The 15,432-nt window shown below is 37.0% G+C and overlaps 2 protein-coding genes and 1 pseudogene across 11 annotated transcripts; 2 read left to right on the plus strand and 1 right to left on the minus strand.

Moving 5' to 3' along the window:
- Positions 1–1,541: 1,541 nt before the first annotated feature.
- Positions 1,542–8,678, minus strand: LOC131015018 (uncharacterized). 9 transcript variants are annotated; one of them, XR_009098433.1, is made up of 5 exons: positions 8,542–8,678; positions 5,499–5,687; positions 4,613–4,763; positions 2,380–2,439; positions 1,542–1,978 (listed from the first exon to the last, which is right to left on the minus strand). XR_009098433.1 is itself a non-coding variant. In XM_057943214.1 (4 exons), exons 2-3 carry the CDS (start codon positions 5,644–5,646, stop codon positions 4,621–4,623), a joined length of 291 nt encoding a protein of 96 aa, XP_057799197.1. In that variant the 5' UTR covers positions 5,647–5,687; positions 8,542–8,678; the 3' UTR covers positions 3,368–3,671; positions 4,613–4,620. The 9 variants fall into 9 exon arrangements, 2 of the variants coding, with proteins under 2 accessions (XP_057799197.1, XP_057799196.1); XR_009098431.1 differs by having other exon boundaries at positions 1,542–1,981; XR_009098432.1 differs by having other exon boundaries at positions 1,542–1,999.
- Positions 1,729–9,152, plus strand: LOC131015017 (glutamate receptor 2.1-like). 2 transcript variants are annotated; one of them, XM_057943211.1, is made up of 2 exons: positions 1,729–1,987; positions 8,497–9,152. In XM_057943211.1, exons 1-2 carry the CDS (start codon positions 1,729–1,731, stop codon positions 8,748–8,750), a joined length of 513 nt encoding a protein of 170 aa, XP_057799194.1. In that variant the 3' UTR covers positions 8,751–9,152. The 2 variants fall into 2 exon arrangements, with proteins under 2 accessions (XP_057799194.1, XP_057799195.1); XM_057943212.1 differs by lacking the exon at positions 8,497–9,152 and adding an exon at positions 3,476–3,917.
- A 1,863-nt stretch (positions 9,153–11,015) lies between these two features.
- Positions 11,016–13,787, plus strand: LOC131019083 (glutamate receptor 2.7-like; annotated as a pseudogene).
- The last annotated feature ends 1,645 nt before the right edge of the window (positions 13,788–15,432 follow it).

A 15,432-nucleotide genomic window follows, 5' to 3' on the forward strand; every position in this document is an offset into this window, starting at 1 on the left:
TTTTGATGTATTTTGTTAAATACTAGTAGAAGCGAATTTTGTAATTAGTGAGAGATGTAAGGGTTTGAGGATCGGATTTGGATTTTCTTTCTCTGCAATCTTGAGAACTTGGAAAGTCAGCCTGTTATGTATATACATATATTATGTTAATTTATCACCACTCAATTTATAGTCGGTTGCCAGAATAGTAAAACGTATTACAAAAATTAATTTTCTGCGTGCATGTAAATGTTGATCTTTTATTATTTGAACTCTGATTTTTAGTGATGTGCCTATTAAATTAAATATGATTCGACAGAGAGTTAGTTCACTTTGTAAACTCTTAAGTTGGGTATACTTTACTAGAGTTATTACTAAAGGAGTTAATTACAGTTTTTTTCCTTTTTTTGAGAAAGGTTAATTACAGTTTTATAAGAAGCATTGTGTGTCATGTAATTTGTAAAAAAAATAAAAATGAATTGTGATATACATACAAGTGGCTGAACCACATATATGATATATATAAGGGTTAATATGCAAAAACACCCCTAACGTTACCACCCCAACTACACTTAAGCCCCTAACCTAATGTTGATAGCAACTACCACCCCAAAGTTCATTAAATACTACAATTAAATCCATAAACAAACAATTCTTTTCACAAAATTAAGAAATTCATCTTTTTTAATCTATCTATATAATATATAAAAGATGAGTTTTCTCCCTCCATTTTTTCTCTTTCTTCTCCCATCAATTTTTTCATTATTTTTCATCTCTTTTTTCTTTTACAATTTTAATACTTTTCTAAATAATATCAAATTTAATTTATGAAGAAATATTTAATAAGCATCTTATGTTTATGTTTGTAACAAAATAATTAATATGGTATAAAAATTATTAAAAATAAATTTAAAACAAATAAGTTCTTAAAATTTTAAAATATTCTATTTTCTTTCTCTTTGTTAAAATTTTACAATTCTTTTATTTATGTCTGTGTATGAAATATTTATTTATATGAAAAAATTGATGGGAGAAGAGAGAAAAAATGGAGGGAGAAAACTCCCCTTTTATAAAAAAATTGAATTTCTTAATTTTGTGAAAGAAATTTTGTTTATAGGTTTAATTGTAGTACTTAATGAACTTTGAGGTGTTAGTTGCTATCAACGTTAGGTTAGCGGCTTAAGTGTAGTTGGGGTGGTAACGTTAGGGTTGTTTTTGCATATTAACCCTATATATAACAGTACAAGCTAATAAGAAGTTTATTAATTTAGTTATGAAAATATCGATCCAAACTAATTGGTTGTCTCCTCCTCTTATAACCCCACCTTCTCATTAATTATCTCTTGCTTTTCATTTTCTTTCTATTTCATATTTTTGAGCGATTGGTTAGCATCTTTCCTCAAGCAAACAAGTTTGCAAAGCATCCTTATATTAAAGGCTTGATATATATATAGTCAAGGTAAACGCAGTAGTCTAATATACATTCGAAAACTCATTTTTTGTCGTTTTAACTGCAAACAAAGCTAACGACTTTTCAAGTCCACAATATTTAGTGATACGCGTCGCAGGAAAATTCCATCTCATATTCTATCCCACAAATCGATTTCAATGTAACCATCGACAATTAATATTATGTTGGCACAAGTAACTTATAGAGTCAATGACAGCATGCAAATACCTCTCCAAATTTTGGATGTATAACTGTGCCCAAAATAATCATCAACTCATGAATTTTGAGAGCTGAACAAGATGAAGTTGGAGGCTCCTCTTGTTGTTTTGGTTCTCTTCTTGAACACTTTGTCCATGAATAGCGCCACGGCGCAGAGCACGCCTTTCCCTGTGAGGGTTGGAGTGGTGCTAGACATGGACGATTATGTCGGAAAAATGGGGTTGAGCTGCATCACAATGGCGCTCTCGGATTTCTACACCAGAAATGGCCACTACCAGACTCGGCTGGTTCTCAACGAGAGGGACTCCAAGAGAGATGTTGTTGGGGCAGCTGCTGCAGGTGATAGTAATACTACTTATTAAATTATAATCTAGTTTAAGGCCTAATTGTTAGATGTAGAGTGAAGCAGCAGTAGACATAGAAGAAGAAGAATAAGCAGTAGGATTTAGAGATTGTGGTTTCATTGATTTCAAAAAGTGAATTACAAAAGCAGCGGATCAACGCTTATATACAAGGAGAAAGAAGCTTCTAGTAGTAGCTAACTAATTTGACTATTCAACTAACTACCTAGAGCTGACTCCGCTGCTTTTGTAATTCAGTTTTTGAAATCAATGAAATCGCAATCTCTAAATCCTACTGCTCATTCTTCTTCTTCTATGTCTACTGCTGCTTCACTCTACATCTAACACTAACAGATGATTCTGAATTGAATATGGGAAAACTTTGCTTACTTTATCTATTTTCTTCTTTGCTGCATCATGCCGGTTTTGCCACTCCATCTGATTCCAACACTGTGCAACCACAGAAAAAAGTGAAATCCATTACTCTTTTCATGTTAATTGACGCACCATATATATGTAGCTGCGATAATCAGACATGTATGATAAGTTAGGCTGTTCTTTGAGCTTAATCTAGCTAGCATTTATATTCTTCCTTTCTTCTTCTTTTTTTCCTAGTCCGAATAGGCTCGCGAATATATTTACGAATAGGTTCACGAATATGTTCGCGAATAGGTTCATTAAATAATATTTTTATATATTTTATTTGTTAAATAATTTTTAAATAATAAAAATAATTCTCATAATTAAAAAAAATTACTACTAACTTGATAAATTATCTATTTGTTAAAAATAAATTATAAATTATGATTCATAGATAGTCTAGTAATATATGAACAAATATAATTTTTTTATTTTAATGAAACTTTAATATATAAACAATTCGAACCGAGCTCGAATTCGAGCTTGAATTTGAAATCGAGCTTGAAATTCGAGCCGAGCTCGAGATAAACAAATAATTAACGAACCGAACTCGAGCTCGAGATAAACGAATAATTAACGAGCCGAATTCAAACCAAACTCGAGCTTGGTATTATATAAGCGAGCCGAGCTCGAGCTCATTTTTAGGCTCGAATTCGAGCTCGAGCCGAACCAAATCTTCACGAACCGAGCCCGAGCCTGGAAGTATTCGGCTCGGCTCGGTTCGTATACAGCCCTAGCCGCACCATATATATGTAGCTGCGATAATCAGACATGTATGATATATAAGTTAGGCTGTTCTTTGAGCTTCATCTAGCTAGCATTTATACTCTTCCTTTCTTCTTCTTTTTTACCTAGTCCAGTGGAACTTGCATTCCAAAGTTTTAATAGGAAAATGACAGATACCAATTTATTTGCATTCCTTGCATGATAGAAAAGCATGTGCACAAGCAACAGAAACTGATGTTTCATGCTCTACTAATAATATCAACATTAAAGCTTAATCGCCAGAAAACTTGGAATTTTGTAATATGACATAATATTCTTGCAATGAAATTATGAAATGCAGCTCTAGATCTACTGAAGAATGTTGAAGTGCAAGCAATCATCGGTCCATCGTCCTCGATGCAGGCAAATTTTATGATAAATCTTGGTAATAAGTCTCAAGTACCGATCATAACCTTTTCAGCCACAAGCCCGTCTCTCTTGTCAATCCAAAGTCACTACGCCAAAAACGCGCATACATAACGGATTTTATCCGTTATCTATGCGGAAAAACTTGCGTTAAGTATAGTGGTGTTATGTATGTGGCGCGCATACATAACGGAGAAAATCCGTTATCTATAGTATTTTACATAACGGTATGATCCAAATACATAACCCAGTTATTTACGTTATCTATCTTGTTTTACATAACGGTTCTGACTGTTATAAAAGTCAATTTTTATACGTTATCTATCATGTTTTACATAACGGTTCTGACTGTTATAAAAGTTAATTTTTATACGTTATCTATCTTGTTTTACATAACGGTTCTAACTGTTATAAAAGTCAATTTTTATACGTTATCTTTACACTTATACATAACAATTCTTTACCGTTATGTATGCTTTCTTAGATTTCAACATATTTTTTATTTTTCACAATTTTTCTTATTTTCTATTTCAATAAATAGAAATGGTTCTAAAACAAAATAATCAATGATATCACGGATAAGAGCTTAAGCTGAATATAGAGTTTAAGAAGAGAGCCTATCACAAACTTTCACAATAGGCTGGAGCCTTTCACATATAAATGAAGAAATGGATTGCTCAAAACTTTTGCATCCTTCTATACATCAGCACATAAATTTCGAAAAACCAGAACTTGCAAAGCTTATTCTCCAATGGAAAGTAGATGATATTTAACAAGAAATTCCAATGCAACAGTTAGCATTCGATGGCTATTCTGATACTATAATCATTTACTTGGGGTGGGGGTTAAAGCAATTAAAAATCATTATTTAAACTATAAATCATATTTATGAAGTTGAATGGAAGAACCAGTGAAAGCAAAGAGTACCATGAGTTGATCAACTCTCCCAGATTCTTGTCATTCTGGCACCCAGATTTATATATTGCATCTCATCCATTTATCTAGCTACAACGAGTTTCTTCAAAGAAGCTTCGACTACCACATAGTAGACACCAAAGAAGTAGCAACGTACCACCAACGTCATCTTTTCTGGTCGTAAGCAGCTATGTTTTGGGGTTCACATTCAGGGCTGAGTAGACGAACTAACAAAGCTGTGGTTGCACTCATGGAGACAGCACCACAAGCAGCCCACCTAAGAGTTCGAGGAACTGTTATTCTAGGACCTGCATTGCCATCAAAACAAGATAAATCAACACATTCGAAAATGATTGGGATGAAGACCATGATGGAGCCCTGAATTATGTAATTGTGAAAAATAAAGAACAAAATTCAATAGCAAGCAATACTAGTGAAAGCGTATTGAACAATGCAAATCAAGCAATTTGTTAATAAACTCAACCAAACTTCCAGTAAGAGTTCCTTGATCTCTTATTTTCCAGACATTGTAAATGGATTGCACGACTATGGGGAACTCCAAATCATAATTTTACTTTGACTTAAAGGGGCATTTATTTTTCATGATTGATCTAATACGTAATTGATTTTTTTATATTAGCTCAAATGATAGAATATCAAGGGCCTTGGGATATCCATAGTTCCAATCCATCTTAGTAAACGCCCCCTACGAGAATGGGGACACACTGATCATCTCATCAACCTAAAGGATCTAAGCATGCAGGAGCAGGCATGTTGTAATGTTGAAAAAGGCAATATGCATGCATCATAATCGCACATTTTAGGACTTTGCAAAATTAATCCTATATACAGATTACAGATCACGTGCCTCTGAGTGTCTTGAACATGAAAAGATTGGTAAACTTTCTCCCTGCCTTGGCACGGAACTGATGAACCAAGCATTATGCCAAAATAATAATGAATGGCCATCCATCCCCGTCAAATAGAAAGGAAAGGTTTAATAACAAGATATTCTAAGCAATTGGATTAGTATAAAGACAAACCATAATACAAGCGGCAGAGCGTCCAAAAGCCCAATGCTCCTCCGACTGAACAAATGCCAGCAGTGTGCCTCATCAGTCGCGAACATGGTTTTGCATCCGACCGCATCAATTCTCCATCAGAGAATCCAAGCATACGCCTTAGAGCCATTGTCTATTCTGCTTCGATTGCTTTGCCTTCCAATTGAATACCTGTGTGGTTGGTCGAAAATGGCGGTCAAAAGAAATTCTTTTCATGAACTTAACAATCTCTAGCTTAATCTCGATGGGTATCAATGTTCATATATCAAAAGAAGTCAAGTCCAGAAGAAATCACATCTTGAACTCGTCTCGAGAAAAGTTGTAGTGATAAGAAAGAAACATTCAAGTAGAAGAAGCTCTAACAATCTACAATTATACACAACAGAAATTGGTAATGTTGATTATCAAATTTAATTAAAACGTTTTACTATTTCTACAATCACACTATCATACTAGTGTTCATACTAAAATACAAATCGACAGCAATTCAGTTAAACCATTCACTTAAAAAGCATACTAAACTCCTCAATTCAAGCTACATGAATAAAATAAGTATCCTACAGAACTGATTCTGCTGTTAAAAATTAAAGAAACACCAAAATTGAGAACTTATTCCATGAAATACCATCACAAGTGCAGCACAAATGAAATCAGTCGGATGTCAAAGTTGAGAGCCTATACAAATTGAAACTGCATTTGGCTTACACACACTGACACGCACAGAGACAGAGAGGGAGAGAGCTTGTCGTGCGGCAACGACTGCTGGCGGGCGGCGACAGCTAGAGGCGCGGCAGCTACTGGTGCGGCTGGAGGGCGCTCTGTTCTAGTGCTACGGACGATGACGACAACTGCTGGGATGTTGCGGGACACGGCGGCGGCAGAGGTGCGGCGGCAAGAGAGAGAGAGAAGAGTTCGCGTGCGTGACTCGTGAGCAGGAGGCAGGAGCAGCGATGAGGAATTTAGGATTTAGGAGAATTAGGGATTTTTAGTCATTTAGGGATCTCCTTACCATTTATCAATTACAATTACAATAATACTCCCTTCGTCCACCAAAGATATATCACTTTATTTTCGTCACGTGGAGTAATGGTCCCACTTTAAATGTGAATGAAATGATGTGGGCCATACTACTAAAAATGGATGTAATATATTTTTGGGGGCCATCACTGCACAGCCATGGACGCTGATGCGCTTGCAGCATCGGGGGCCATCACCGTCTCCTTTACCCGGCTTCGCCTATCCCTTCAGTTGACCCTCGATCACCAAAACCCCCAAAATCATAAACCCTAGCTACCCCAGTCTCGACGTTGGTGGTGTTGGCAGCAGCGAGATCACCCTTTCCCCCTCTCTCTCACTCTCTCCTTTGTCGCTGCACAGCCATGGCCGCCGATGCACTTGCAGCGTCAAGGGCCATCACCGCCTCCTTAACTCGTCGTCGCCTCTCTCTTTAATTGACCCTCGATCACCAAAACCCCCAAAATCAGAAACCTTAGCTCCCTCATCCTCGACGTCGGTCGCCGCCGTCCGGATCCCAACAACGGCGCCGCTTTTTCCCAAACAACAGCGTCGTTCTCTTGATTTCTTTCCTTTCTCGCGGCGGACAACCTCCACCTCTTTCTCGAGGGCGACAACAGTAACGCCGCCCAGCCGAAGGATCGCCTCGCCGCGGCGGCAGCAGTAACGCTGCCTTCTTCCTCCATCGACCGGCTGAGAAGAACCCACTGGCGCCTCCGTCTCTCTTTCTACCAAACAACATCAGCCAAAAAGCCAAACTCACCGCCACCGCCGTTTATTTGGACAAGAACGCGCAAAACGACGTCGTTTTATTAAGTATCCGGCGCGTTCACGTCAGATAATTCCGATTCCGCGTGTGTACGGATTTGGCCGGAAAATCCGTCATAGGAAAATTGGGAAAAATCAATAGTTGGTGAATTTGTATGGGAAGTTCAAAGATTGAGGGAAAAACGGAAAGTGACTATAGTTTAAGGATTTAGGGGCAATTAACCATTTCATTTAATTATAATATTAAGACATGCGTATAAAATGTGAAAGTTTGTGATAGGCTCTCTTCGTTTCATTTAATTAAAATGTTCAAAAGACACTTTAGTATACTGTAGTTGGCCAATGTAAACCCCATTATATGGTTGAATTATACTAATAATAAAAAATATATATATATATATATATATATATATATATGAATATATAGCACACGTTATGCAGTAGTAACTCGTGATGATAAATCACAATTCACAACTCGTGATGATAAATCACAATTTCATATTTAAACTTAACACGCATTTTGCACCATTCTAGTTCTAGTTGATAGTACAAATCCCACAAGCTACATGATTAGCACCAGAGATAGGTGATCAAACACAACGTTAAGATGGAGGATTGCCTCACCCCAGCCAAGTCATAGGCTCATAAATTCTCACCCCACCACCTTCAGATTCTGCTAAATATCTTACAATTTATTGGACAATATGTATATCTTGAGGAAACCTCTGGTAATATTTCTCATTATGCTTCACAATCAATAGAATTTTTTGTTACACAAACTTACACCCTATCTTGAATTATGCTTAACACAGAGACTAGCTAATAAAAGAGAATCCCTCTAACGCCCCATATAAGTTAAAACTTGTCAATTTAAACAACTGCACTCCCCATGGTTGTTCGCCGCAGCGAGCAATGAGAGGGACTACTATTCACAAATAGAAATCCATATAAACATAAAACAGAAACAACAAATCTGGGGCTTTCTTTGAGAGGGGCTACTATTCACAAATAGAAATTCTCTCTCGTATTCGACAATGGGAAGCCATCTTTGTCTTTTGAGCTCTTTGACTCAATCAAGCTCAACATTGAGTTAACCTACGCATAATCTTAATTCTCCTAAAATCGAAACCCAAACAACATTGACCGAATCTAAAAATTTGGGGCTTTCTATTAACAATTTAGTGCTTTTGTTTTCCAGTGGGAATTGGGAAAATTAGAGACAAGATAGAAAGGGAAAGCTTACCAGCGGCGGCCTCACCGGAAGCTCACGGCCGCAATGGCAGATGGCCTTCGAGGAGGGGTGACGGCGACCGGAGAAGATGGGAGCGGCGGCGAAGCACGGCGGACCGGAGTAGAGCAAGGCAGTGCGGAGCAAGGCAGGGCGGGCAAGGTCTTGCTGTTGTTCCGCCTCGGGGGCTCCAACGCGAGGTGGTGGTGATCGGAGGAGATTGAGGCGGCGGCGGCGACTACCTAGGGTTTTAGATTTGGAGGCAAGCGTGACAAAGGCAACAGATCACGAGATACGGGCGAGAATTTGTTCGTCGGCAAGTGAGATGGCGGGGGAAATGAGATGGAGGCAGCTCAGAAGAGGCTTTGCGTCGATCTGAACGTTGGAGAAGAAAGTCGAAGGCGGCTAGGGCAGTAAGCCTGAAACTATGATTCAATGATTTTCTTTCTTTTTGAGGTGTTAGCGTGAAAATTGAGCTGGAGTGATGAATAGGGGTTTTAGGTGTTAGCGTAAAAGAATGAAGTCAATTTTTTTTATTATTCAATTTTTGGTATTTAAGTTTTTAATAATGTATTTAGATTTTATGTGTTACTTAATGATAAAAAAAATGTTATAAGTTTTTTATTTCTCAAAATAAATTTATAAGTTTTAGCATCAATAATTTATTTATTATTTTAAAATATAATATAATATAATATTATTTTTTAAAAAAATAATATAATAAGTGATTAATATCTAAAGTCTGAGTAACTAAATTTAACTTTATTATTATACTATCTTTAATTTTTTTTATTTACTTATTTAATTTATAAAAAATAGTATATGTGGTCTGACGATGTTTGAAATTTGAACATCTCATTCAGTGATCATTAATTTGAACATCAAGATAGGAGTATTTTAGAAAAATATTCCTATCTTTTTTTTGTAATTTTTAATTTTTAGATCAATAGGTTTTATAATTATTTAGAATAGATTACTAGTTTTATAAAATAAATTAATTAAAATTATTTCATTTTTAATAATTAAAATTAACTATAATTTATTTAAATACAAATATGAAAAAATATATATACTTTTATTTTTAGATAAACATATAGTATATATTTGTTTAAGAAAATAGAAATATTGTGGTTTTAAAAAAATAAAAAAAACTTGGAAAAAAATAATTCTGATAACAGTTAATTAAATTTCTAATATGAAAATTTATAATAATGTTTACTTTTAATCCATTAAAATGATAATCTAAAATATTTTTTTTCTTATTTTTAATGTTTAGATAAACAAGTTTTTGATTAAGAAAATAGATATATTATGGTTTTTAAAAATAAATTGATAAAAAAATGAAAAAAAAAAATGCACATACATAACAATTCTCGTAACGGACGAAATAACCGTTGTTAAAAACATTCATATATAACGGTTCTCCTAACGCTTACATTGTCGTTATAAAAGACTGGCTCATAGATAATGCTTCGCATAACGGTTCAGGCTTAGCGTTATGTATCCATGTTCTTACATAACAGTTTCTGTAACGGTAGAAATAACCGTTATAATAGATGCACATATATAACGCTTTTCGTAACGGTTCAGGAGTACCGTTAGGGCTGTATACGAACCGAGCCGAGCCGAATACCTCCAGGCTCGGGCTCGGTTCGTGAAGATTTGGATCGGCTCGAGTTCGGCTCGAGCTCGAATTCGAGCCTAAAAATGAGCTCGAGCTCGGCTCGCTTATATAATACCAAGCTCGAGTTTGGTTCGAATTCGGCTCGTTAATTATTCGTTTATCTCGAGCTCGAGCTCGGCTCGAATTTCAAGCTCGAATTCGAGCTCGGTTCAAATTATTTATTTATTTATATATTAAGATTTCATTAAAATAAAAAAAATTATATTTGTTCATATATTATTAGACTATTTATGAATCATAATTTATAATTTATTTTTAACAAATAGATAATTTATCAAGTTATATAGTAATTTTTTTTATTTATGAGTATTATTTTTACTATTTAACAAATAAAATATATAAAATTATTATTTAATGAACTTATTCGCGAGCCTATTCGCGAACATATTCGTGAGCCTATTCGCAAACATATTCGCGAATAGGCTCGCGAATAGGTTCGAGCCGAACATGTTCGCGAGCTCACGAGCCGAACATGCACAGGCTCGAGTTTGGCTCGATAATTTTATCGAGCTCGGATTCGGGCTCGAGTTCGGCTCGTTTAGAAAACGAACGGATTTCGAACAAGCTTTTTTCGAGCCGAGCCCCGAATAGTTCACGAACGACTTGGTTCGTTTACACCCCTAAGTACCGTTATCTTTGTGACTAATAGATAACGCTAATACATAACGCATCACTTAAAACTGTTATCTATGCATATACATAACAGTGCATAGATAACGGATTTTTCGAAAACCGTTATCTATTATAAAAAAGGCGCGCATAGATAACGGTTTTCAAAAAAACCGTTATCTATGCAGTGTTATGTATGTGCGTTTTTGGCGTAGTGAGTCCATACTTTGTTCGCGCTGCCTTAAGCGACTCTTCCCAAGTAAAGGCCATAGCTGCAATAGTCCAAGCCTATGGATGGAGAGAGGTTGTGCCCATCTATGTGGATAATGAGTTTGGACAAGGGATTATGCCATTTTTAGCAGACGCCTTGGAACAGGTAAATGTGCACATACCTTACAGGAGTGTCATACCAGCATTCGCGACGGATGAGCATATTGATGCAGAGCTTTACAAGCTTATGACAATGCAAACTAGAGTTTTCATTGTCCACATGCTGACAGGTCTTGGTTCTCGCCTATTTACCAAAGCTAAACTACTGGGAATGATGAGCGAAGGTTACGCATGGATCATCACTGATGGCATGACAAACGAGTTAACTTCAATTGATCGTTCAGTTATGGAAGAAGATATGCAAGGAGTTATAGGTGTAAGACCACATATTCCAAAATCGGAAGAGCTTCACAACTTCAGAGTCAAATACAAGAAAGAGCTTCACCAGCACCCGGATTTGAACATCTTTGGACTCTGGGCGTATGACTCAGCGGTTGCATTAGCAATGGCAGTAGAAAAGGCAAGAATAAGAAATGCTACATATCTGAAGAAGGCAAATGATTCAACAACATCAACAGATCTTGAAGGCTTTGGAGTCTCGGGCGTTGGAACTGATCTCATCCAGGCGTTGTCAAGTACCACTTTCAGAGGCCTTGCTGGAGAATTTAAACTAGTTGAGGGACAACTCCAGTCACCTCCTTACCAGATAGTCAATGTGAACGGTGCAGGAGCTCGAGTTGTAGGATATTGGACAAAAGGTAATGGAATTTTTGGAGAGCTCAACTTTACAAAATCTACCACAAATGCATGCTCCACATCCAAGTCCAACATTGGATCCATAATATGGCCAGGCGATGGGAAAGTTCCACCCAAGGGTTGGGTCATTCCGACCAATGGGAAGAAGTTGAAAATAGGAGTACCTGTAAGAGATGGTTTCTCTGAGTTCATGCATGTTACTTGGAACTCCAACAATTCTACAAATGTGGAAGGTTACTGCACGGAAGTTTTTGATATGGTGATCAAAGCACTACCATATGGTGTGCAGTATGAGTATGTTCCTTTTGCTAGATCTGACCACACGAGAGCCGGCTCTTACGATGAGTTGGTCTGTGCAGTATCCCAAGGAGTAAGTATATTTTCCATTAACGATTTGATGATTCAAAAACCACACAGTACACATTTATAGTATGTTACTTGTTTAGATACATAACCTTTTATAGTCCTGGGCAGAAATTTGATGCTGTTGTCGGAGATGTAACTATCGTAGCAAATAGGTCAGAGTATGTGGACTTCACCCTGCCTTATACAGAGTCTGGTGTTTCAATGGTTGTAGCGATCAAAAACGACAAGAGCAAAAACGCATGGGTATTTTTAAAGCCACTGACATGGCAACTTTGGTTGACAAGCTTTTCCTCATTCGTTTTCATGGGCTTCCTTATTTGGATTCTTGAACGTCGGATTAATGAAGACTTCAGGGGCCCTCTTTGGCATCAAGTAGGCACGATATTCTGGTTTGCCTTCTCAACAATGGTGTTCGCACACAGTAAGTCATAATTGTTGCCAGCAGTAGACATACATTACATTAATCTAACACGTGATTTCCTTTGTAGAGGAGAGGGTGATAAGCAACTTGTCTAGGTTTCTGCTGATTATATGGTTCCTGGTGGTTTTGATACTAACGCAAAGCTACACAGCTAGTCTTACTTCCATGTTGACAGTCCAAGAGCTGCGACCCGCCATCACAGATGTCAATGAGCTTATAAGAAACAAAGAAAATGTTGGTTACCAGAGTGGATCCTTTGTTTTGGGGCTTTTGAAAAGTATGAACTTTGATGAATCCAGACTTAAGGCATATAACACCACCAAGGAATTAGATCAACTTTTCAAAAAAGGGAGTGCAAATGGTGGTATAGCTGCTGCTTTTGATGAGATACCATATATGAAGCTTTTCCTAGCCAAATACTGCTCAAAATACATCATGGTTGGCCCTACGTACAAGACAGATGGTTTTGGCTTTGTATGTATTTCATCCCTCGTCTTTCCTTCGATGTATATATATTATTCATTGATATACAAGTGCATGCAGGTGTTTCCTATGGGATCTCCACTGGTACCTGATATTTCAAGAGCGATACTATATGTTACTGAGGGAAAGAAGATGATGGAGATTGAAAAGAAATGGTTTGAAAACGATACCAAATGTGCAAACTCTAGTGACGTTTCCTCATCAGGCAGTCTTGGGCTGGAAAGCTTCTGGGGGCTCTTCATGATTGTAGGAATAGCTGGAGCTTCAGCCTTTTTAATCTATGTGATAAGGTTCCTATATGAAAACTGGCGTTGCTCGGACTCGGCTGCAGAGGCGACACTAGGAAGCAAATCACTAGAGTTATTCCAAAGGTTCAACAACAAAGACCTCACTTTCCATGCTTTCAAGAACTCCACATTAAGAGTAGATCAGAATGGTTGCGGATGTGATTGTGCGAGAAGAGTGATGCGTCAAGCTTCTCGCAGAACTCACCAAGTCCTGAAGCGCAAGCGCACAGCGTAGAATTGCGAGTCGAGCAGGAAGGCATGAAGGAGAAGAGTCTACGGTGGTACAACAAGAAGTCGAGCTAGTTCATCGTTTCCGAAACCAGCAATTAGCATCAACATGGCGCAGGAAACTCACTTAGGCAGTTGGCTCCTAGAAATGGCAGTCATTCTTTGCAGCGGTTCAGGCAACAAAGATGTAAGATATGTATTCACAGAATCTTATGCTAGCATAGATACAAAGATTAAGAAGGTTGCAGAGCAAAACTTAATATTGAATGTATTAAATTTATAGGGATTTATTATATTACTTAATATTTTATAGGGATTTATTATATTAATTTATTAAATTTGTGTTATTTTATCTCATTTCCCTTTTCTAAGTTGAATTTCAATGTTGAATTTGAGTCAATCTTCAAGTTAAAGTAAAATTATGAATTATTAATAATGAAAATTAATTTATTTTTTAAAGATATGACAGTTTTTTTTTAAAAAAAATGCATAAAGGTAGGTCTTTATATGTATTTAATGTACTTGTTGTTTTTTTAATGGAATGTGAACAACTATTTATTATAGTAAGTGATTTGAGTTCTAATCCGAAGCCAATTAAGATTATTCTTTGACATAAAAATGAACTGCACAGAATCCTCAAAAAACTTTGGCTCGAACACTCCGCCCCCGAAACCCTCGTATAAATACTTTCAGATGTCATACTTTAACAAATTCAGCCCTACCTAACGATAATTTATGGATCCGCCTCTAATCTACTAGTCTTAATTAACTAACACTTATGGAAGAAGATATGCAAGGAGTTATAGGTGTAAAACCTCATATTCCGAAATCGGAAGAGCTTGACAACTGCACAGTCGAATACAAGAAAGTGCTTCACCAGCAAAACCCAACAAATCATGACCTGGATTTGAACATCTTTGGACTCTGGGCTTATGACTCTGCAGTAGCATTAGCAATGGCAGTAGAAAAGGCAAGAATTAGAAATGCTACATTTCTGAAGAAGGCAAATGGCTCTACAACATCAACAGATCTTAAAGGCTTTGGAGTCTCTGGGCGTTGGAACCGATCTCATTCAGGCGTTGTCAAGTACCACTTTCAGAGGCCTTGCTGGAGACTTTAAACTAGTTGACGGACAACTCCAATCACCTCCTTACCAGATAGTGAATGTGATTGGTGCAAGACCTCGAGTTGTAGGATATTGGACAAAAGATAATGGAATTGTTAAGAGAGCTCAACTTTGCAAAATCTACCACAAATGCATACTCAACATCCAAGTCCAACATCGGATCAATAATATGGCCAGGTGATGGGAAAGTTCCACCCAAGGGTTGGGTCATTCCGACCAATGGGAAGAAGTTGAGAATAGGAGTACCTGTAAGATATGGTTTCTCTGAGTTCATGCATGTCACTTGGAACTCCAACAATTCTACAAAAGTGGAAGGTTACTGCAAGGAAGTTTTTGATATGGTGATCGAAGCACTACCATATGGCGTGCAGTATGAGTATGTTCCTTTTGCCAGATCAAACCACACGCCAAACGGCAGTTATGATGAGTTGGTCTATGCAGTATACCAAGGGGTAAGTATATTTTCCACTAACGATTTGAAGATCCAAAAACCACAAAACACACATATAGTATGTTATTAGTTAAGATACATAAGCTGTTTTTTTTCCTGGGCAGATATTTGATGCTGTAGTTGGAGATGCAACAATCATAGCAAATAGGTCAAAGTATGTCGACTTCACCCTGCCTTATACAGAGTCTGGTGTTTCAATGGTTGTAGCTATCAAAAACGACAATA

Source organism: Salvia miltiorrhiza, chromosome 3 (assembly GCF_028751815.1).
Source record: "Salvia miltiorrhiza cultivar Shanhuang (shh) chromosome 3, IMPLAD_Smil_shh, whole genome shotgun sequence".
Classification (NCBI taxonomy): Eukaryota; Viridiplantae; Streptophyta; class Magnoliopsida; order Lamiales; family Lamiaceae; genus Salvia; species Salvia miltiorrhiza.

Coding starts and splice junctions, on each gene's coding strand:
- LOC131015017 (XM_057943211.1), top strand. CDS start 1,729: ATGAAGTTGGAGGCTCCTCTTGTTGTTTTGGTTCTCTTCTTGAACACT. Junction 1,988..8,496: donor TGTTGGGGCAGCTGCTGCAG/GTGATAGTAATA, acceptor TTTGTTTTCCAG/TGGGAATTGGGAAAATTAGA.
- LOC131015018 (XM_057943214.1), bottom strand. CDS start 5,646: ATGGCTCTAAGGCGTATGCTTGGATTCTCTGATGGAGAATTGATGCGG. Junction 4,764..5,498: donor GCTCTGCCGCTTGTATTATG/GTTTGTCTTTAT, acceptor ATGGCAATGCAG/GTCCTAGAATAACAGTTCCT.